This window comes from Chenopodium quinoa, unplaced genomic scaffold, assembly GCF_001683475.1.
Source record: "Chenopodium quinoa cultivar QQ74 unplaced genomic scaffold, ASM168347v1, whole genome shotgun sequence".
NCBI classification, from domain to species: domain Eukaryota; kingdom Viridiplantae; phylum Streptophyta; class Magnoliopsida; order Caryophyllales; family Amaranthaceae; genus Chenopodium; species Chenopodium quinoa.
Window position 1 is genome coordinate 3,745,533 of NW_018743783.1, and position 24,666 is coordinate 3,770,198.

A 24,666-nucleotide genomic window follows, 5' to 3' on the forward strand; every position below is an offset into this window, starting at 1 on the left:
ATCTGAAAACATATTTTTTGCAACTCATTAGTCAAAACATTTAAATACCAAACGACCAAATTGGCATATTTTTTGTAAAATGTTGGTCTGCAGTAGTCAAAAGAACATTTTTGGCGACATTTGAGTAATTCAAAATACATCTGGTGACAATTAGGCCAAACAATATTTTAGATGGAAGAATTAAGCAGAGTTGTTGTACATTGCCTCATTTATTCAAAATTTTTAAACAACCTTTCTCTTTGGTTATTTGTTTTTAGAGTATATATGGTATTGTTGTCTCACATGCTCAAGTTTGATGAAAGCATAATTACAAGTTCAATTTTTATGATATTAAAATAAAAAAATATAAGTGTTTGTTGAAGTGGGTCCTCAATAAATTTGCAAGCAAACTTATATTTTCTTCTTTACATAAATGTTGCAGTGTTTCCTTTTTTATGGAACTTTTATAGTTATTATATGTTCTTTTTCCTCTCCCTCTCACTCATCCTATCATTTGGGCTCCCTCTCTTTAGTTCTTTTTACCTATCTCCTCATCACATTGTTTTCATAAAATCCTATGCTTAGAGCTGTAATATTTATGAAACAAAGGAGATATTTCATTTGAATGAGATTCTAGTACATGATATGTAGTATCTGAGCAATCATCACAAAGTAAAAAAAAAAACACTATATAATTGGCTCATCATCAATATTTTTCACGATTTAAAAATATCAATACGTATTGTAAATACTGTTTTATCTTTCTAAATTCCTTATTTTGTTTTCCAAACTACATTCAATAATCACGATTTGACTCGACTTTCGATGCTCGGTTTCGACGCTCTAAGCTCGAATTTCCGACGTCTAAATATTTAACACTCAGGCGACGAATTAATTTCTTCCGAATTAATTTTTCGAGTCGGTTTGTATATTTGCTTGGGTGTGACCTGAAGGGTTCAGTCAAGATTAAACTATAATATTGATTATACATTAATATTACTGATCGGAAGCGGCCTCCACCCAAGCATTCCGATCACTTGACCTTACGGAATATATTAGCTTTCTAATAATACTGAACCCGCTGTCAGAAGAATACACTTGTTTGAAGGACACCATTCCTTTCATATATCTCACAAATAATACCCCTTTGTTGCAAATAATAGTTAATGAAGGTAGTATATAACATTAGAGCAAAAAAATAAAAATTTTCACTTAGTTCTTTTGGTGTATTATGTTCTTCTGAAATCTCCCAAACTTATTAAACCTAATTTAAATGTATTGGAACTAATTAGAGTTGATTAGACCCAATTACATGAGACTAAACTTGATAGATAAACTTATCCGCCCTAATTAAAACTTATTGGAATGTGTTAAGCCCAGGACTTATTTTATAAGAGGATGAGAATGCACCCTTTTATCTCTTTGTTCATTTTTTTCTTTCTATAATTCATTTGTAAAGAATTTATTCTTTTGTTTTTGATATGTAAACACTTTATGGTTTGTTAAGGTGTTGTGACTTCTGCAAGGTTTCCGTAGAAGGTTGGTGATGTTTGTGTTAGTATTAATATCATCTCACGACTTTTGTTACCTGTCCCTTTGAGTTGTTTGATTTGCAAAGGTGGTAGGAAATATATTAAAATGTGTCATATGGGAATACATATAGCTTTAAATTGTAAACTCATTAGTTTATCTTTTGCTAGATTTCTATACGGCATGGAATGTCATCGCAAAATATGGACCAGAGTATTCCACGGATCCCGTACTTGCTTATAGGTAATCTTGCTTTGTATGACCTTTTTTTTATTACTAAATGTGTTGTATAACTTTCTTAGGATTTGTGTAATGAACTGATTATCTGGTAAATAATCTGATTTAATAATGCAAGTAAATAAAGGTTAAAGCTTGGATTTTGATTGATAATGGTGAAATGGTTACAAAGATAGGTTAATAGCTTAAGGCTATCAATCTTTGAAAGTGAGTTTAGCTCACAACTCCAAAATGGCTTTAGGCCATAACTCTCCAAAAGCTTCACACCAAATTTCTGCCTACCTATTTCCTTCCTTTCACTCTCTATTTATACTAAGGATTATTAACCTAGTGAGCTAATATTAGTAAAATACCTATACTATCCCTCCTTAGGTTGATCTATTACAATGAAATAGTTGTGTTTATCTCATGCTACAATTTAAATAACATTGTGAACACTACCTTATGTTTTTCATAATGTTTCGTGGCTTATAAAGATAAATAGAAATTTGTAAATGATTGAGAAAGTAGAAACAAGATTATTTTGTATTTATTTGGTTGTTTAGAGCCTTACAAATTTCAAATATTATAAAGGGCTAATTCATTTTGTATTTATTTGGTTGTTTAGAGCCTTACAAATTTCAAATTTTACAAAAAAGAATTATATTTTTGTTACAAACATACTATGGCTAGTGCCTATGCTACTTACGATTTTCATTTCACCTCTATTGCCCATCTCAGATCCATGACATTTGAACATGGGTATGTATTGGATTTTGATGTTGAATGTATTTGCAATGACACATCAAATACGAATTTATGCACATTGATTATGAACTAATATGAATATTTATGTACCTCTTATAGTGTGCCTTCCCTAAACCGATTCAATCAAGTTACAAACTTCTAGAACCACACACAAAGCTCCTCTAATGGTAAACACACACATGATTGAACCACGATAAGATTTACAGCTTAAATTAATTGAAGAAAAATTCTTCCTCACACGTGGAGTTGAATATGGACATGTCGTGTGGTTTTATAGTATAGGATAGAATCAATCTCACTTAATTCTTTCCTAAAGTATCTCCACCTAAAATGGAAAACCTAGAACTAGGATTTCTTTCTATTTTTATTTCTCCCTTTGGTTAACCACTTGCGCCTCTTTGCTTGTCTTGGGGTAATGTCGTAAACATGTAATGTTGTCCTTGCTAAGAGCATGGACCATAAGTTTATGGTTGGTTCGATTCATACTTGAGTGCCACTCTATAGGATTAGTTGTTTCTAGCTAAGCGTATATTATCTTCTTCTCTTGAACAACTTAATCCCATAAGTGGGGTCTGCTACTTGAACAACATGAGGACTTCCCAGGAGGTCACTGTTATGGAACGGGTCAATAAGGTCAACAAAGCTATCGGACCAATTCAACCACCACTTTTGGTGTACTCCAGGCGCGCAAAACAGGGGCAGCAGCAAGGGTCAATTGTGAGAAGGAACAATGAACAACAGGACAAGGCCAATTAAGGGGAAGTTGAGGAAAGAAGGCAGCCTCCTTTAATCATAACCTTTGTGGGTTTCTATTTTAGTTAATTAATGTCACATGTTCTAGTTAAGTCTTGAGTATATGTATTGTAGTTAGGGGGCAGTAGAGACGATCCAGAAATTAGTGAAAACACATGAGAGACTTGTGGCCTCAAGCTACTGTGAGATTCATAACCTCAAGTTATGCCTATCCCTTGTAATTCAATCATCAGTGAATCAAATACTCAAGTTTAAGCCTTGGTTCTTGCAAATTGTCTTAAATTATAATTGCAGTAAGTTAGTCTATTACAAACTTGGTATCAGAGCGGTGGTCCTGCAGCCGTGGTCACCGGAATCCACCACCCCCCTTTTTAAGGGTGGACGCCCTGGAGGGAACGCTGGCAGACCTGAAAGCCCAGATGGCTACCATCGTGGAGAAACTACAAACCCCGGACGACAACCTGTCGCGAGCAGTAACAACAGCCGTAAGGGCTGCCATGGAGGAGGAGAGACAAAAAATCGCGGAGGAAAGGAAGAAAACCAAGGAGAAAGTAACAGCCGCCGTTGATAAGGTGGAGGAACGTTTAATTCGCTTCCGATCCACGGTCGATACACAAGCCGCAATCGATCGCCAGAAGATCACCAAATTGCAGGAGGAACTGGAGAAAACGAGGCAACCTCAAGCACAAGGAATGCAGCAACCTATTCCGGTGGTGGAAGAGAACAACCCGCGATTGGGTGGGGGGAATAACCTCACGCCAGGTAGAGAGAAGCCGTACGAAGAGCAAGACTGGCCGCACTTTGAACAAGGGGATTGGCGCTGGAGAGGAGCCGGAGAGGGCGGCGGCGGTGGCGGAGGCGGTCACTGGAAGCACCGGAAGTTGGAGATGCCACTCTTCGACGGGTCAGACCCCGATAATTGGACGGCGAGGGCCGAAATGTACTTTGATTTTTACAAATTGACGGAGAAGGAAAAGATGGAGGTGGCGGTAGTGGCGATGGATGGAGCCGCTCTGAAATGGTTCCAGTGGGAGCAAAAGCGGCGGCCTTTTTATGGGTGGCCGGACCTCAAGCAGAGGGCCTTGAGCGAATTCCGACCTTCCCATTCGGGAACGCTCCACGAACAGTGGCTGGCGGTGACGCAAGAAGGGTCGGGGTCGGTGGCAGAATATCGTCGGAAATTCATTGAGATGGCGGCGCCGCTAGAGGACGTGCCGGAGAGTATCATGTTAGGGCAATTCATCCACGGACTGAACAAGGAAGTGAAATCGGAGCTGAGACTCCTCAACCCGCCTAACCTTGAAAGAGCCATGGAAATGGCAGGAAGAATAGAAGAGAAGAATTGGGTTCAGCTGGGAAAGAAGCCATTAAGTAATTGGAGAGGTGGGTCAACGGCTGGGCCTTCAAACTCTGGCCCAATGCAAGGCAACCCAACCTTCAGTAAAGGAGGCCTCATAGCTTCCTACGGGCTGCCCAGCAGCAGTGGGCCGCCCAAACCCTGGCCCAAGGCTCCTGAGTCCCAAGGGTTCGTGAATTTGGGCCGGGCCACGTCGGGCCCAAGTCAAAGTGTTTCCGGGGTTACGAGGAGGTTGACCGAGAGTGAGTTAGCGGAAAGGAGGGCAAAAGGGTTGTGCTTTAAGTGTGATGAAAGGTGGGGTGTAGGGCATCGTTGTAAGAGAAAGGAGCTTAGTGTGTTGTTAGTCGCGGAGGGTGAAGTCGAGTTGGAGGACGAAGGGCCGGAGTTGGGAAGTGACACCCTGTCGGAAGAAGTTGGAGGCATGTCGTTGTGCTCGGTGATCGGGATACACAACCCAAAAACGATGAAGTTGAGGGGAGTAGTAAAAGGGCAAGAAGTAGTGGTGATGATTGATCCCGGGGCTACTCATAATTTTTTAGCTATTTCGGTAGTAGAGCAAGCGGCCATACCCATCTCACAAGGTGGGGAATTTGCGGTATCCTTAGGAAACGGGGATACAATTCGTGGTAGAGGAGTGTGTAAGGGAGTCAAGGTGGAATTGAGGGGAGGTATCACCGTTATTGAGGATTTTTTTCCTCTCACTTTAGGGAGTGCCGAGGTAATTTTAGGAGTTCAATGGCTCGAGAAGTTAGGTCCGGTGGTGACTAATTGGCGTACTCACATCATGAAGTTCAACATCGGAGGTGTGCCGGTGACCCTTACCGGAGACCCTACTCTCGAAAAGACCCAAGTTTCGTTAAAGGCCATGGTGAGGGTGCTTAAAAAAGAGAAGTTAGGCCTTTGGGTCGAATTCAACCAAGCTGAAACACAAGAAATGGGCCCAACTGAAGTTAGCCCACCTTCTTACTTGATGAATGTCTTGGGCCAATTTAAAGGGGTCTTCAATATGCCTAATGGGCTGCCACCAGAAAGGGGCCATGAGCATTCCATTGTTCTTAAAGATGGGGTCGACCCAATTAGTGTGAGATCATATAGGTTCCCACAAATTCAAAAGGATGAAGTTGAAAGGCTTATCCGGGAAATGCTCGAATCCGGGATTATCAAACCGTCTTCTAGCCCCTTCTCAAGTCCGGTTTTACTCGTGAAAAAAAAGGATGGCTCGTGGAGGTTTGGTGTAGATTACCGGGCCCTCAACAAGGAAACCGTTCCCGATAAATATCCAATCCCGGTTATTGATGAGCTATTAGACGAGTTACATGGAGCAACGGTTTTCTCCAAGCTCGATTTGAAATCCGGTTATCATCAAATCCGGGTTCGACCGAGCGATACTCACAAGACGGCTTTTCGGACACACGAGGGGCATTATGAGTTCCTCGTGATGCCTTTCGGCCTCACAAATGCGCCGGCGACGTTTCAATCACTTATGAACGACGTTTTTCGGCCATATTTAAGGAAGTTTGTTTTGGTCTTTTTTGATGATATTTTAATATATAGTAAGGCAGTGGAAGAGCACGTCCATCATTTGCAGTTGGTCCTTCAAAAGTTGGAAGAAAATCAATTATATGCAAATTATAAGAAATGCGAATTTGGGAAGGGTGAAATCGCATATCTTGGTCATGTCATATCAAAGCAGGGAGTTTCCATGGATGGAGATAAAATTCGATCCATTGTAGAGTGGAAAACCCCGAGGAATCTCCGTGAGCTTAGGGGATTTTTGGGATTAACGGGTTATTATCGCAAGTTTGTCAAACACTATGCTCAGATTGCCGGCCCCCTCACGGCTTAATTGAAGAAAGAAAATTACGGATGGACGGGGGAAGCCACGGCAGCGTTCCAGAACCTGAAGACCGCCATGACCACAGCCCCGGTCCTGGCTGTTCCTGATTTTCGCGAAGGTTTCGTGGTGGAAACAGACGCCTCCGGATACGGATTGGGGGCAGTAATGATGCAGCGAGATCGCCCAATTGCTTTCTTTAGTAAACTCTTGGGGGTGCGAGCTCGGGCCAAATCGATTTATGAGAAGGAGTTAATGGCTATCTCATTGGCGGTGGCGAAGTGGCGCCATTATCTATTGGGTCGATCATTCGTTGTGCGCACGGATCAGCAGAGCCTCAAGTACTTAACTCAGCAGCGAGAAGTGAGTAGTGAATACCAGAGGTGGCTTCGAAAACTCGTGGGGTTCGATTTCACCATTCAGTATAAACCGGGCACCGCCATGCGTTGTCACGCAAGGATGAAGCTCTGGTTATCAAACCAGTGAAGGGGACGAAGAAAGAAGATGAAGTGGTTGAGTTTGGGTCTTTAGTTCACTCTTGTTATGTGGACTGGACTGATCTTGAGAAGGAGTTGGAGAATGATAAAGGATTGGGCCAGATTATGTTGGGCTTGAAACAAGGGAAAGAAGGGCCTAAAGGGTTTCACATTGAAGGGGATAAACTCTTTTATAAAGATCGTATTGTATTGCCTAACCATTCAAAATATATTGCTTTACTTTTGCAGGAGTATCACAGTACCCCCATTGGTGGCCATGACAGTGAGCTCAAGACCTATCTCCGGCTCACCGCCGATTGGTTTTGGGCCGGGATGAGAAAAGATGTGGCTAAATTTGTTCGGGAATGCGATGTTTGTCAACGAAGCAAGACTATCACTAAGCGCCCGTTAGGATTGCTCCAACCGCTCCCTATTCCCGAGGCCGTTTGGGAGGAAATTTCAATGGACTTCGTGGAGGGTCTTCCCTTATCCCGAGGAAGCGACGCGGTGTTAGTAGTGGTGGATCGCTTGTCGAAGTACGCCCATTTCATTGGTCTCAAACACCCCTTTAACGCCCTCAAAGTAGCAGATTTCTTTGTCAAAGAAGTTGTCCGACTTCATGGATTTCCGGCATCCATTGTGTCGGATCGAGATCGAGTCTTCATGAGTATATTCTGGAAGGAGTTGTTTCGATTGCAAGGAATGCATCTCCGAAGAAGCACGTCCTACCATCCTCAAACCGATGGTCAAACGGAGATCGTGAACTGGAGATGTATTTGCGATGTTTCATTGCGGAAAAACCAAAGAGTTGGGCTCGATGGCTCCCGTGGGCGGAGTATTCTTATAACACCTCACCCCACACCTCTACTAAGATGACACCTTTTCGAGTGGTTTACGGGAGAGATCCACCCAAGCTGTGGCGTTTAAGGGCTGGTCAAACCATGGTTAGCAGTCTTGAAGAAATGTTAATGGAGAGGGATGCGATATTGGACGAGCTGCGATTGAATTTGAACCGAGCCCAGCAAGTAATGAAGGGTTACGCGGACAAACAAAGGAAGGATGAGGAATTTTCGATTGGGGAAAGAGTGTTCCTTAAATTGCAACCTTATCGATAGAAATCACTTGCGAAGAGACCATTTGAGAAGTTGTCTGCCAGATTCTATGGGCCTTTTGAAATTTTGGAGCGCATTGGCAGAGTAGCTTATAAACTACAACTACCACCACATTGCAAGATCCATCCCGTGTTTCACATCTCACAACTCAAGCGAGCATTAGGGGACTCTACCTGCCCGCCCACGATTCCACCCCAACTCTCCCCCGACTTGGAATTGTTGGTGGAACCAGAAGAATTGCTTGAGGTGCGCACCATTAAGAAAGGACCTGTTTTCGTGCTTGAAGTGCTGCTCACTTGGAAGGGTTTGCCAGCGCATGATGCTACTTGGGAAGAGTTCGATGCAGTCAATGAGCGCTTTCCCTCCTTCCACCTTGAGGACAAGGTGAAGCTCACAGGGGGGAGTGATGTTATGGAACGGGTCAATAAGGTCAACAAAGCTATCGGACCAATTCAACCACCACTTTTGGTGTACTCCAGGCGCGCAAAACAGGGGCAGCAGCAAGGGTCAATTGTGAGAAGGAACAATGAACAACAGGACAAGGCCAATTAAGGGGAAGTTGAGGAAAGAAGGCAGCCTCCTTTAATCATAACCTTTGTGGGTTTCTATTTTAGTTAATTAATGTCACATGTTCTAGTTAAGTCTTGAGTATATGTATTGTAGTTAGGGGGCAGTAGAGACGATCCAGAAATTAGTGAAAACACATGAGAGACTTGTGGCCTCAGCTACTGTGAGATTCATAACCTCAAGTTGTGCCTATCCCTTGTAATTCAATCATCAGTGAATCAAATACTCAAGTTTAAGCCTTGGTTCTTGCAAATTGTCTTAAATTATAATTGCAGTAAGTTAGTCTATTACAGTCACCTATTCTAGTATTACTCTCAATCATTGTGGCTCATGTTAAGCGATGTGACAAAGTTTTACACTGGCTGGGACTACTGTAACCTCCTCCTAAATGTATCAAATCCTAATTTAACCAACAAATCCTTCTTTGTATCAGATCCTATAAACTATCCTTTAGAGTAATGCACATTGTTCGAAGGTCATACTTCCAGGTATGGACACTTTGACGAATCATTTGGTGTTTTGACTAAAAAGCTGGAAACTTTAAATATAAAAACTGACTTTGAATTTTGGTCTTTGAATCCGAGTAACATAGACTAGAACATCATATAATCACTTGTCAATTTTATTTCTCAATCTTATCAAAGTTGTTTTTACCAGTTATTTGAAACAATATGTCATAATGCAAATGTGTTAATGATAAGCTATTTGAAACAACTTGTATAAGGCAAGAGTGTTATGTCATAAAGTTAGAAGAGATAGAAACAAAGTGATAGGCTGTAAATTTATTGTAAGGCAAGAGTCCATTTAGCTGTATCTTGAGTTCTTGATCTTTGTAACTTATATTCTGAAAAATCTTATATGACTTTATCTTAAGGTTTATGAACTGAGAGAAGTGACTAATAACCAAAAAAATTAACTTTTAATCCAAGCTTCAATGTTTAAAATGCAATTTGAGAGAGAACAAATAACAAAGATAAATTCTTATTACATTAATCACCGAGTTTAATGCAATAAGGGTTTAATCCAAGCCTTTCACAAAGTAAAGCATAGGTTAGGGAGAAATCACATAGATTTGCATATAATCACCATGATTTAAGGAGAGAGAGAGAAAATTCTCATCCAAAGTTTAAAAGAGGCAAGAATATTAAGGAATTTTATTCTCTTTATATATAGAGTGAAATAAAATTTACTAATATCAGTTTAAAATAAATTAAATTGTCCAAACAAGAAAAATATGAAGGATAAAGTAACTCGGAATTGCTTAAAAGTTCGGCCGTGCCGTGGGTAGGTTCAGGCAAACATTTCCAAAAGTTCGGCGAACCATGGGTAGGTAAGGGTGAATCACCGTGAAGCTTAACTTTTCAAACTCGCTGACAAAATGTTTGGGCGACCCTTGTATAGGTTAGGGAAAACCTTCAAAAAAAAAGGTTTGGGTGAACCATATAGAGAGGTTTGGGCGAATTTTTGGCCAGGATAGGTTAACATCAAATGCGCATAACTTCTTCATTTCTCGCTCAAATCAGGCTTATGACTGATTGTTGGAAAGCTCTTGGACTCTACTTTCATCTCCAACCGAATCACCCGAAAATTCTTTGTAATGAAAAAAAGCCGAGTTGTCCATTTTGACCAAGTAAGTACTGAAGTTTGATGACGGTCAAATCTGGGAGTTGATCACCCAAAATCCTAGCACGCCCACGTGTCATAACGCACGACATTTCCTCTTCCTCTATGTCAACTAAACTCTTTGCTTCCACATCACTGACTCATGTCGTATGATCATTTTACTACTTATTCTTTTGTGCAGCTTATGTTCATTCTTGAGATGGGGTGCTATGGATGCTGAAGCTTATGCGGAAGCCTCAGTTATCATCTTGCAAATTCTATGGGACATTGGAAGCTCTAATTGCTATAATGTGAATCCCCTTTGGATAAAGGCTCGGGCAACTGCTATCAAGGCTTTAAGTTGTTTTGAGGTTGGTGTATCTTTTTTATGGTGTCCTTATTCACTTTTAATCATGAGCTTTTTTCTACTTATTTGTTGAGGTATATTCTTGTGCTACTTGATTTATTGCTGATTCATTGTTTAAGCAGGTAATGCATTTTGAAAGGAGCATACCTGATTTCAGAGATAAGGCAATGGAGCTGTTGATTCATGAGACTGATATTCATGTTCTCCAAGCGATCGAAGAACTTGAAACCAAGATTATAGCATATGAGCATAGGTTTGTTAATAAACTTTAATTTTATTATATTGGCTTACACTATTATTATTATTATTATTATTAATATTATTGTTATTGTTAATGTTATTGTTATTGTTATTGTTATTGTTATTGTTATTATTATTGTTATTGTTATAGTTATTGTTATTGTTATTGTTATTGTTATTGTTATTGTTATTGTTATTATTATTACTATTATTATTACTATTATTATTATTATTATTATTATTACTATTGTTATTACTATTATTATTATTATTATTATTATTATTATTATTATTACTACTACTACTATTATTATTATTATTACTACTACTATTACTACTACTATTACTATTACTATTATTATTACTATTATTACTATTACTATTATTATTAGGAAAAATTGAAAAGAATAATTCCACCTTTTGCCCATCTGCTCAAAATAATCCCACCTTTGCGTATTCCAGAAATAATCCCACCTTTATACCCTATCTTCTCAAAATGAGCCTTTTACCTGTTTATAAATTTAGTAACCTGTTTTAGAAGGTGACTTGACACTTGTCACCTTCTAATTGGTCCTATCTTTAAATAATTTAAAAAATACAAAGCAATTAAAAATAAACAAAAAAAATCTCAGCTCCCAGCCCGACCACCCCCTTCATCCCTGGACTGAAGCGGCCCGCCACCGCTGAAACAACCAGGTATTTTTTTATTCTTTTTATTTTTAAATCTCTCCTTCAAACCTCCCACCTCCCCCACTCCTTCAATGGAAAATCCCCATGACCACCACCACCAAACCTCCATACTACCATTACACCCACCAGATCTCACCTCGAACTCCCAACCTTACCCCCACAAAACACCCTAATTCTCTCTCTTCTTCCCCAACCCTTGAGCCGCCCTTGCCTGAACAGCGACCACCGTCCTCGCCCCAGCCCCACCCCGGCGGTCTAAACCAAGCCCACCACCTGAACGACCACCCGCATCTTGCCCTTAACTTGATAATTATTGTTGTTCATGGTTAATTTATTACCACAACATTTGATTTATTTTTGTTGATTGTGAAATAGGGTAGATGTGAAATTTTTTTTGGGTATTTGAAAAAAGTGAGGTTTTTATTGTTTAATTTAAGTTTGTAATTGAATAATTTTGGGTTTTGTGTGTTAGAATTTTGGGCAAAAGCTGTCATCTACCTTGCTTGAATGTTCCATTAATTGAAATGATAATGGGGGTTGGTGGAGTACGCATCAAAAAGGGGAAGCGGCAGGGAGGTGAGCACTGAGCAGGGAGGCAGGGTAATGTGAGAGAGTGGTGCCGTGACGAGCTCGTGATAATGGGGGTTGGTGGAGTACGCATCAAAAAGGGGAAGCGGCAGGGAGGTGAGCACTGAGCAGGGAGGCAGGGTAATGTGAGAGAGTGGTGCCGTGACGAGCTCGTGGCCACCACTACCACCACCACCACCACCACCACCACCACCACCACCACTACCACTACTACCACCACTACTACCACTACTACCACTCTACTATTACTGTTACTATTACTGTTACTGTTACTGTTACTATTATTGTTATTGTTATTGTTATTGTTATTGTTATTGTTATTATTATACTACTACTATTACTAATAATCTCTTTTTAATTTGCAAAAGTACTAGGCAAAGGTTTGTTAAGAAAAGTAGGGCTCCAAGAAGCAAAATTGAGAAGCTTTTAGAAGTATTTCCTCGTGTTATTTGCTCTTCAGGTAACCTGCATGGATGCTAGGCAGTGAGTCTGTTCATTTAAAATATGAAGATTAAATGAAATTTGTCAATGTAATTTGTTTGAAATGAATAAAGGATAACGTTTTTTTTATTTTATTTTATTTTTTTTTAATTACTAAATCCTATATCTAATCAAACTAACTAGTGTTTTTGGAATCTATTGTTCCCCCTGTTCTTTATTCCCTGCCATACTGCAGAAATTTTCTCATGTATTTCCAAACTTGATTTTGCATGAGAAAGTTGTTACTTTCAATGATGGCCACTCAAATTATGTTGAGATATGTTCTGGTTTTACTATAATATTTGTTAGTGGTGACTGGTGGATCTAAATTTGTTCCATATATACTCCACCATGATATATATACCCTGCGAGAGATGACCTGGGTAGACAGATGGCATTTATTGATTAAACATACTGCAAATTTATCTGAGCATGACTAATGCAAGACTAGAAAAACTATAGGGTAAAACTTGTAGTTCCTTGTTGGATATTAAAGGTGCATGGTTACAAATCCAATAAAAGGGGAAAGAGCTGATGGGAAAAAAAAAGAGGAAGTTTCTGCTGAATTTGAAGTGGAGTCATATGATATTATAATTAAAATATTGGTTTAGAAAATAAGTTTATTGTCTGCATATTGAATCAAGGATCTTGTGGCTTTCGTGAAATTTATGCTGTATGCTAATATGAGAATGGAAAGCTTTGTAAGCTCTATATTTTGTAGGGATTTTTTGTTTAAAGACATGCTGACCTTTGATCTTCTGTTTCATCCACCTGATATCAGCAAAGTATAGTGTTATTCTGACTGTTGTACTATTTATCACAGAAGACTCGGATGAGCACATTGCTCAACAATGTCAATGTAATATAAAATTTGATTTTATAATAAACGTCTGCTGCAATTTGCTAGAGTTATATAGTAAAAGTAATTCATCTGGATCTCAATTCCATACCTTTCCTTTCCTTGATTTGAATATTTTGTGTCATACATTGCTGTCCCAGAAAAACGTTATGCTGCAGGAATGATACCTGGTACTGCTGTGTTTCAACTTCAGTTCAATCAAAAAGATGCTAACCACGGGAAATCGGAAGTAAGCTCATTAAGCTTATATATTGTGTTGTCATGATGTCTGTTGGAATATTCTTATGTTCTTATGGAGTATGTCTAAATCTTTTTACTTTATCTTTCCAGATTGCAGATGATGTATTTGCTAAATATCACAACATGCTAAAGCAAGTTTCTGCATCTCTTTATCTGTCAAGAAATATATTGATTGCTCTACTTTCATTGCAATCATGGAAATCCTTTATGCAAAATTGGCTGCACAAATATACATCAGTACTTGTTGTTAAAGCATCAACCAGTCCATTGGATAAAATATCAGAGGCTGCCAATATTATTTTAAAGGTGTTGCTTTTGTTTTTAATTTACGGTTATTTTAAAATACCTTCATCAAACACCCCTCCACCCCCACCCAAAGAACAAAAAAAAAAACAAAGAGAGAAAGGAAAAGAGACTAAGAGAAATCGATAACAGTTTTCTAAATTGCTTACGGGGTGGATGGTCTTCCTTGAATTTTCAGTGCATGATAAAGGTCGCTGAAGATTCAATGCCTAGGGTGGCTGAGAACATTGCCCTTGCCATAGGTGCATTTTGTATGGTAAGTTATCCCACTTTAATGAAATTGAGTTTAGCCAGATCTGTTAATCTTCTTTTGTGAACGGGTGGTGTTTTTGCCAAGTTATAGACATACACAAAGGGCTAATTATCACCTCAAAGTATCAGACCCACCTATTTTTTTCAGTTTTTACAGAAGATGTCATTAATTTTTGTTAGTTTATCTATCAAAATATCTGGGTTTCCAAGCGAATTCTCCTGGTTTTGCTACATGCAGGTGTTGGCCTAGGCCTTTTTTGAAAGCTAATTATTTAATTCAAATGACATTATTTCCCTAATATCAATATTTTGGGTCTTTTGATTGTCATGTAGACCTTTGTATGGTTTGGATGGTGTTCTTTGAATTAAAATGACTTCATTTATCTAAACCACTTTCCCACACAAATGCTCTCTTCTGAGCTTACTGGTCATTTGTGTGAGAACGTAGTTTGGATAGATGAATTCATTATAATTCAGATGCATACCATAGTAGGGAGATGAATTTGCTGAAAGCTCGTTTTAAACAATAACCTTGAAAACTATTTCCTCCATCACACATTATTCTAAGTACATCCCTAAAATGGGTGACCCAAAATAACTTTATATCTGTTTTCTAATAACCGTTCACATATCTTTAATGCTAAGAATCATTGCAATCACTTCAGATTAATCCATTTAAAATCATTTTAAATTCAATATGTAATCTAATACATATAAATGAAGGAGGCAATTCACATCGCCACATAAGAAAAAGGTATTATTTTGACCAATGAATTTAGGGACTAACGCATAATTGTTTAAAATTTAAAATCATAAGCAAATGTGACGAATCAGATTTAAAAATTTAATTTTAATTGAAAGATAGTGATTTAATATTAAAACAAAAATTATCTTTTGATATTAAAACTTTTATTTAAATATCCGACGAATGGGAAAAAGGTAATTCTTTAATTACTTACATCATAAAAATTATTTTTTCTAATAGAAATTTATTGCAAAATTAATGTTTTAAGTTAGAAATGATAAAGTTATCACAAATTCTTATATGTGGCTAGCCACATGGTGGTACTTCACATAATCTCATACAAGGCAATAAATTAAGTAATAGGGGTCATTGTGATAAGCAAATAGGGTTATCTTAACGTATGTAGGTTACTTATATCAGAAAAAGGGGTTATTCTCTTAAATAAGTGGAATTATTTTTTAAAACAAAAGAATAGAGGTTACTCGAATAAACAAATAGGGTTATTTATTTCTAAATATTTGATTTTACTCTTATAATGAATTTAGGTTACTTATATGGACAAAATGGGATTACTCTTATGATTAAATGAGGTTACTCATACATATAAATGAAAATTACTCTGATAAACCAATGTGGCCAAATCGTGTGGCTAGCCACATACAAGACTAACCCTAAAATTATAGTAAATATTTTATAAAAAACTGATCGCACTGGTTTTATTTAGTTTATTATATTTTAAAATTCCACTTCAGTTATCATCTTTGTTGACTTTTGTAAGGTTGTATTTGTTATTTTATATAAAAAAAAACAGTTAAGGTTTTTTTTAATGTATATTTTATTATCTTGGTTGTCTTTTTCTAATTTAATTTATTGGAAAACTTTAAATCTCTTACGTAATATGAAATGTAAGTAGAATTAGTCGGATGCTTATTTTGTGATGTATTTATATGTATACTACTAGTTTTGTCCCAATGATGTCCAGTGTTGTTAAAATTTTAGGATATATACTTTTTGGCTTAAATTTCAGATCTTATCACATACGAAATACTTTATAAAGGGCATATAATACTTATAATAATGTAGGATATTAGGTACGATATCATTGATTTATACAAACTTTTTTTTTTTTTTTTTAGCTTTATTAGGGAATAGAAATAGTATGAAGTAACTATCAAAAAGTTAAATATATTTATATCAAACTTACAAGTATAATTATCTTACTATGTTTAGGATTCAAAAATCAATATAAATTTAGGTTTGTACGTAGTTAAGAAATAAATATCTTTGTAACTTAGGAAAAAAAAAGAAAATTATAACTTTTTTTTTTTCGTCTTTGTTAAATAGAAATAAAGTACTCATAAATGGTTAAGCCGTATCATAAATGAATCCTATTGTAATAATATTTCAAAATGAATTTTATGATGCAAAAATTACAATTATATAAGATGTGTAGTGAAAATTTAAAATTATTTTATGTATGTGAAAGGCTAAATGTTCAATGTTCATTGAAATTAAAACTCTAAAATAATTTTCTATGCTAAATAATTTATTCGATATCTCTTACCTAAAATCTATCGTGACATGTTTATACATAGTTGTGGCCTGTATGGCGCGCCCAACATTTTGGCAAAATGTCAATTGTCGTGTCGTGTGGTTTAGCTGTGTCACTCAACTTTATTTATTAGTTATATAATTCATAATGCTATTTATATGTATTTTTTGGTTGTTAACATGTTTTATCTTTTAGTTTTCAATGATAACTATAACTTTTCTGTGAAAAATGTATGCTAAACTTAGTTATTTCAATGTCACTATTAAATTTTAATGGCACAAGCTTAGCGTTCGTTTGGTATCGCTTTAGTTATCCGTTTTTCAAAATCATATGATTTAATCAATTAAAAGTTAGTCAAATTTATTTAAATCATGATAGTTTTTCAAAACACTTTTTTCTTGTTTCTTGTATTTGTTTTTTCATAAAACAAATAAACAAAAAACTATGTCAAACAAACCCTTATTAAATTATTTTAAAAACAATAGTGTCCTCTTGAAACGTCTTTTTTTGTTTTACTCATTTACAAATAGTGTCCTCTTAAAGTGTTCAAAATGCTTATTCCTATAATCTTCTGAAAAAAGAACTTTTAAAATGATTAATGAAATAACAAATTTTTTCAAAACAGTTAACATTAAACAAAACAACGGTAGTAAAGAAAAAAATATAATTTATAAATATTCTATCCAATTGAATGCCTAAAATAATAAGGAAAACAATTGATACTAAAAGCTAATTGAACATGTTTTGGGAAACAATGCTATTTTTTTTTTTTGTTAGAATATATTTGGTTTATTAATGATTGTCTTAAAGTAATTAAAACATAATTATGAGACAAATTAAATAAATTATTTTACCTTCATGGTTTCATTATGGTTTAATCATATTTATAAATAAGCTTTTGGGAATAGCATGAAATCAATCCTTAATTCACATCATTCACGTTTCAATGAAAGAGCTAAAAATAAGTAGCAATTGTGAATTGTTTGATTCCAATTACTTTTTCATTTATCATAGTCACTAAAAAAGACAATTCTTCATTTTCTCGTTGTTCATCTTGTATATATGATCATGTTCCAAATATTATTCACAAAGAATTGGACATTAATGTGATTGATTAGCTACTTACTATTTTTATATTAATGTATACTCCGTAATAATTTAATTTAATTTTATTTGATACTTCCTTCATTTTTATTCAATATTTGATTTATTTATTTATTTTTATTCAGTTAACACTATTTGACTTTTACACTATTCACAAACAACACTTTGACTAGCTTTATTATTTACAACTATTAGGCTAGTATTCAGCCCGTGCACTACAGAGGTTAAATTTGTTTGTATTTTATTTATTTATTTTTTTATGGGAGGATTGCTCAAGTTATGTTTGCCTTTAAAAATAAAAAAAAGGAAAATTTTTTTAATGAAGATTATATTTATGAAAAATATTTCCTTAAAAAAAACAACAATATTTAAAAAAATATTTATATCAAATACAAATATCTGCTTGTAGAGTAGAATATAAAAATTTAGAAAAAGATAGTTTTTATAAAAAACCAAACTAAGAAAAATAAAAGAAAATTATTAAAAAATCGAAAAAAATTAAGCAGAGTCAAACATCAAAGTTATGAGCTTTTAAACCAAACAAACATGATAACATTTTTAAAAACCATAAACTAATACAAAAACTATATTAAAATATAAATTAAAAATTTATCTAATCCAAAAAATAGTTTGTGGACCTAATTCAAATTATAACCGTAACAATTCTATGTATTAAAAAAACTTCTAAAAAGAAAAAAAACAACAAAGTTTTGTTAGATTTTTTTTAATCTTTGTATGTAGTCCACATCCAAGGTAAAAATAAACAATCAAAATTTATTTTAAGGAAAACCATATAAAAATTACAATATTAACCATGTTTTTGAAAAAATAAAACAAAATTATAGAAGAAATTGTGATTTGAAAACAAATAAAAAAATGGCAAATATGTAAATATAGAAAATAAAAATGAAATAAACAATGTAATAAAATATCTTTGAAAATAGCTAGATGAGATTCTAAAGCATATTTTTTTAAATCATAGAAAAAATAAACGAATTTTCAAAAACAATTTTGTAAAAAAAAAATTTCAAAATCAAATTTAATATTAAAACCATTCTTAAATTAAAACGGAAACATAAAACGGAAAAAAAAAATCTAAAACTACAAATCTTACTTGTTAAACTTTTAAAAAAAATAAAATTAAAAATTGTACATATTTTTAAAAAGATCCACAAAAAAGTCTAAACAACAACTCGCTTAGAATATAACTAAGCACAAAAATCATCAAATAAAATAAGGTATTTTGTAAATAAATTGGAAAAAATATAAAAATTTAAATAAAAACCATGGTGTTAATTTATAGCAAATTTTAGTAACGAAAAAGAAAAAAAATTATATAATCCTTCTGTTTCAAAAAAAAAAAATTATAAACATAGTGAAAAAAAAAGGAGAATTTATTGAAAAAAAAATTATGCAGACCTTTTGTTTCCAAACACAAATTATACATATCTATTGAAAAAAACATAATGAAAAAAAAGGAGAATTTATTTAAGAAATAATTAAACATAAAATCATCAAAATTTTAAGTCAAAAAATAATTTCGAAACAAATTTGAAAAATGAAAGTTAAAAATAAATTGTAAACAAAATTCAGAAAATTAACTTGTGTGCTTTTTTGAATGCAAGACCACCAATTTTGTCTTGAATTTCATGTCATTGAATATTTAATCTGGTTGAAATAAATTGCAATAAAAATTATAAATTGAGGGTGTAAAAAAGGAACAATATAAAGATGGAAGAAACAAAGAGAAGAAAGGTGAGGGGGAAAAGTAAACTAATTTTCAACGTATTTCTTGTATTGAAAATTACAAGAACCAAGAGATACTTCGAAAAGAAAATAAAATGGAAGAGATGTCTGATTGAATTTTTGTCAAATAAAAATATTATTTTTAAAACAGGAAAAACATGGAGAGGACAAATGTCCTTCCAACTTCATGTTTTAAAATATTAGTATTAGTAAAATAGTTAAGTGGGATCTTGTTTGAATCGTCTCAATGTATATTTTATTACTATCCACTATTTTATAGCTTTACAATGTCGGGTATTAGAGATATTAATCGTTAAAGTACATTGGCAAGCATGATTAATGAAAGATGTCAACTTAAAAAAAAACGGAGGTAGTAATAATTGTCGTACAACTGGTTGGTTCACTTTTATCTATTGCTTCAATTTATTGTTTTCAACATAGTGGACCATCTTTATTTTTAACTCATTAAATTTCAGGTTATTGTTATAACTAATGATGTAAGCTATTTTTAACTAATGTTTGACGCATACATTGCGTGCATATAAAAGCTTGTCCCCAAGTAAATGGGACCAAGCGATAATTATTGTGTAATTTTAAAAATTACTTTATGATCATCATTTATAATTTTTAAGCCCAAAGAAAAATATTTAATGTTGAAGTAATAAAATTATTACTTTTACATATAAAAACTTTCCAATCTTTCTGATGTCTTCAATTAAACATGCAATTTTTATGTTACTCGTTCTGTATATGGTCTAGATTACTAGAACATGATTTATTTTCTGTTATTTTGGAATTATGCTTCTTTTCATTATTAAGAACATGATATTGATTGGTATAGTATGTTAGTTACCCTGAGGTGTTCCATCTTAACTTTTGCGATTTTTTAAGATTTTGCCCGCGTCTGTTCATCATGTTAAAGTCCTGGCTTCAAAGTTTCTTTTGGACTGGCTTTTCCAATATGAACATGAGCATTGCCAGTGGTCAGCTGCAATTTCTATTGGTGTGATTTCAACTTGTCTGCATTCAACTGATCGTCAACAAAAACTCCAATGTGTGAATGGGCTTATTGAGGTATATTTGTCACATTACTTTTATTTCACCCCCTCATTTCAACCCCATTTTTTAATAATGGGCTTATGTGTTGACGTTTCTGAGGCTTAGTGCATTTCATTCTTTGATCTGTTCATACTATGCAAATAATAAAACTGCATGGTTAAGCGGTTTTTTTTTTTTTTTTTTAGAATCATGCCTTATGTATCCTCCGTGTACAGTGCAACTTGTCTCATCAATTAAAATTCCTCTTACTGGTGTTTAAGTTCTTTTAATTAATTTGTTCATCTACCTTCTCTAATCTCTTCCTTAATGTGCGGTTAAGGGGACATGCTGCACTTAAAAAAAAAAAAAAACTAAAAAAGAGAGGAGGAATTAAAAGACTTTCATCTAGACCTTTTATCTGGTTTTCAAGGTTTGAAGTCAAACTGAAAAAGAGGAGGAATTAAAAGCATGATAAATTCCTCTTGGGGGTGCAAGGTTTTCAAGGCAGCGATGTTTATGCTTTCAGATCTGGTTGATGTAGGGGATTCTAACGCGTATTTGAAGCCGATAGTTTTTCTGGCCGATTAGGAAGTGTAGTTAAGCTTGTGGGAAGGATTGCTGGGGGCTAGGGTTTGATGGATACGCTTAGGTTTGTAATTGATAATAATTATAGTAGTAAAATATATATATATTTTTTCTTAAGGAATATGGTATTAATTAATGTTCATATTACAAAATCGTTGAAATATACATAAGTCTTTGTTCTGTTATCATCCAACTTAGTTTCTCCCTTTGTTATCATTAATCTATTTGTCACTTGCTAATTCCCATTTGTAAATGCTATGGAGATTACAAAATGTTACTAAATAATATATAAGCTAACCCAACGCTTAGTATAGGGGTAAGTCTAGGTCGAACCCAAGGGAATGCGGTATAAGCTAAAGTCTCAAGTTAAGCTATTCTGAAGCCTAAGTGAGGGTTGGTCTAAGCAAACTAAACAACGCTATTAAATGAATTTAAGAACGATACTAAATATGGTAGGGAATTAGGATCCACATGCACTCATGACAATCATACTAATTGGGCAAGAATTCAACCAATCGAACAATGTGAGGGAAGGTAACAAATGCAATCAAAATCACTTACAGAGCTAGATGTCTCTACAAATGACTTCAAAGGAAAATCGCAAAACAAGATCAATAGATAATAATAGCTTCCAAATCAAATTTTCGTATCAATGAAAACTATTATGCAATCTAGCTTGATAGTTAAGGTTGATCACTCCTCAAGATATCAAACACATGCATAAATTTCACCAATCAATTTAATCACAATGTTCATCAATCAAAATCCCCCAATTAGCCATGAATTACACTCATACATGCTTCACCATATCCCTAACAAGTAATCTACTCACTACACATTGCAAATTTGAATAGCAAAACTAAACTAATCACCAATTTCATCATCAACATTGTATTCAAAATATATTCAAGCTATCAAAGATCAAATCAAACAAACAACAAGTAATTCAATCAAATTAAAGAATCAAAAGCTAAAATTGCATTAGACTAAATAATTCTTACAAAACTTTGATCAAAATCAAAGAGGAAGAAGATTGAAAGTAGCATTCATCAAATTCACCAAGTTTCTCTCTCTTAAATCTAAGAACAAAAGTTTTCCCAATTTGAGCTTCTCTCTCTAAAATTCCAATCAAAAGTCTTATTCTAATTCAATTCTAAGCTAATTCTCTCTCTAAAAATGAAGAAATACTATATATAGTAAAACTAACAAAGGAGGAGTTAGTTATACGTCCAAAAAGAACCCCAATAGGCGCGCCCTCTCCTCTACATGCACGACCGCAATGAAATGGGTACAGAACAGGGGGAGGAAGGCTGCGCGGCCGCACCTCCCACCTGCGCGGCCGCGCCGTGGCCTTGCACGCCCGCGCCTAGGAGCAGGGCACCTCCTCCTCGTGCGTCCGTTGATGCTCCCGTGCGCTCCACTTGATGCATGTTGGGGGTGACAATCTCCAAAGGTCTTCACGGTGGGTTCATCACCGATTTTGATGCCCACGCAACATGAAGACTTGGCTTTTGGGCTCCTTCACTTTCGAGCTTCAAGGGGAGGAACCGGCTTGCACCTTAAGCTTTGCAAATCCCGAGAGAAGGTCATTTGGTTCCGTAGATGTCAGTAACGTCACCAATCTCCTGAAATCAAAGAAAAGCAAACAAATAAAAGATAAAAGAGACATAAAACAATGAAAATTCATCCTAAAAGAGGCTAAATGAGTGCCATAAGTACAAAAAGGTGATGCAATGTTGCGAGAACAAGGATCTATATGACAGGTGGAGAGATTTGAACACTAAGGGATATAGAATTATTTGGGGGGTCTGTGATATGTAAAATAGAACATAAGTTTTAGAAAGGAGTTCAATGTGAAGTGTGAAATAATTTCCTATTTGAGTTTATTTTTGTTGAACTTATTGATAAGAAAGTTAACTTTTTAGCTGACACTTAATTTTGTGTTTGAATGAAAAAGAGCCTTATTAGAGTTTGCATGTATTTAGAAGTGTTTTATTGTGTGATCCTGAGCTTACATCTTAACAACACTATCTTTAAATCTTAAATCTATCAGAAATGTAATATTTCTTTACCTGTAACCTCATGAAATTATTTCATCTTCACTTCCTTTTGAATCATTTCAGTTATGGTGTTAAAGCTATGCTGTATGGAGTTATCAGTTGTGTTGAATTATTTACGTGGTGCCACTACATATAATATATTGATCTTAAAATGGTTCGATTGGATATAAATTATTAACCTGGATATTGATCTTTCATTAGCTATGACTAATTCATGTCTCTTTCGTTAGGTGGTATGTGAAAGTAGAAATATTCTTGTCAAAGGGGCTTGTGGTATTGGCTTGGGATATTCATGTCAAGACCTTCTTACCAGGGATGTAACTGCTGATAATGCATTGGATCAGGCTAGCTTTGTTCTACAGGAGAAAGCTCTTTTGGGGAAGATTGTCAGGACACTATCTTTGACAATATGGCAACTTACAAAAATTTCTTCTGATCTTCTTGTGAGCCTTTCTAAATATAAGGCCCCTGGTTTAGAAGATGATGACACGAAGGCAACATCTCCAATGACGGTTAAAAGAGACGAGGATGATCAATGGGGTGTTACTGGTCTTGTCATGGGTTTCGGTATGTCTGTTAGTGCGCTTTCCAGAGCTGGGTCATACGATGCTATGTGCAGTATAAAAATTTTGCTCACATCCTGGATTGCCGAAGCAGACTCCATACTTACAGAATCTACTACTGGATGTCAAAGTTTAGATATGCTGTTAACTACTGGAGCATGTCTAGTGCTTCCAACTGTTGCTTCAGTTTGTCGGAGACTGGAAAAGATGCATGATAATGAATTAAGCGACTTGCTTTTATGCTATGAAAACCTCATTTCAAAGCTTCAAATGGAGAAAACATGTAACATCTTGCATCACAATCAGCTGATGGCAGCATGTGTTGGTGCAGGGTCTCTACTTTCATTTGTTTTGTTTTGGTGTATTTAAAAAAATATACTCTGATACCTATCCTCACCTTGTTCATCTTGGTGCATTCCTTGGAGTGGTAAATGCTATGGGTGCTAATACAGGGAGTAAACCTGATCATCGTTATCCTGAAATTGCTCCCATCACTTTCTCTGAGGGAAGGGTATGATTGATATAATAAACACTTGAGATTTTCATTCTCATCTTTTGATTTTCTATACCTGATATGTTATTTCTCAATTTATATATCAGGAATCCTCTCACGTCAATGCCCCTCTACTGTCAAGTTCTTGCTTTGCAGAAGATCTATTAGCATTAATACAAGATATATTTCTTGTTGCGCAAGATTCATCTGACAGCCAACTACAAGCATATGCGTCATGGGCAATGTCATTTCTTCATCAACATCTCTGCTCAATAGAAGACAAGGATGAAAATATAAGCTCGTTGCCTAATAATCAAAGCTTTTCCAAGGATGCAAGTGTTATGCAGCTCTCTACATGGCTAATGCAATTAGACTATTCCAGAGTAGGTCGCTTGATATTGCTTTTTGCATATTTTTCTAGTTTGGAAGGCCTTGATCATATCATTTTAGTTTGTGTTCGTGGTTGCAGGTGTCTAGCACATATCTAAGTTGTATTGGATTTTAGATTTCAATAATTTGAGCTGTAGTATGAACTGAAACAATCCCAACAGGAATATTTGATGCCTA

At 35.2% G+C, this 24,666-nt stretch overlaps 1 protein-coding gene across 1 annotated transcript in view; it reads left to right on the top strand.

Moving 5' to 3' along the window:
* The window catches only part of LOC110684859 (protein RST1-like), a 43,418-nt gene that overhangs the window by 11,871 nt on the left and 6,881 nt on the right, over positions 1-24,666 (top strand). Inside the window, 11 exon segments of the mRNA XM_021861304.1 lie at positions 1,680-1,752; positions 10,397-10,565; positions 10,684-10,814; positions 12,448-12,539; positions 13,559-13,647; positions 13,749-13,964; positions 14,140-14,217; positions 20,252-20,434; positions 23,274-23,959; positions 23,961-24,117; positions 24,207-24,482. Of these exon segments, the coding sequence (XP_021716996.1) occupies positions 1,680-1,752; positions 10,397-10,565; positions 10,684-10,814; positions 12,448-12,539; positions 13,559-13,647; positions 13,749-13,964; positions 14,140-14,217; positions 20,252-20,434; positions 23,274-23,959; positions 23,961-24,117; positions 24,207-24,482 (2,150 nt within the window).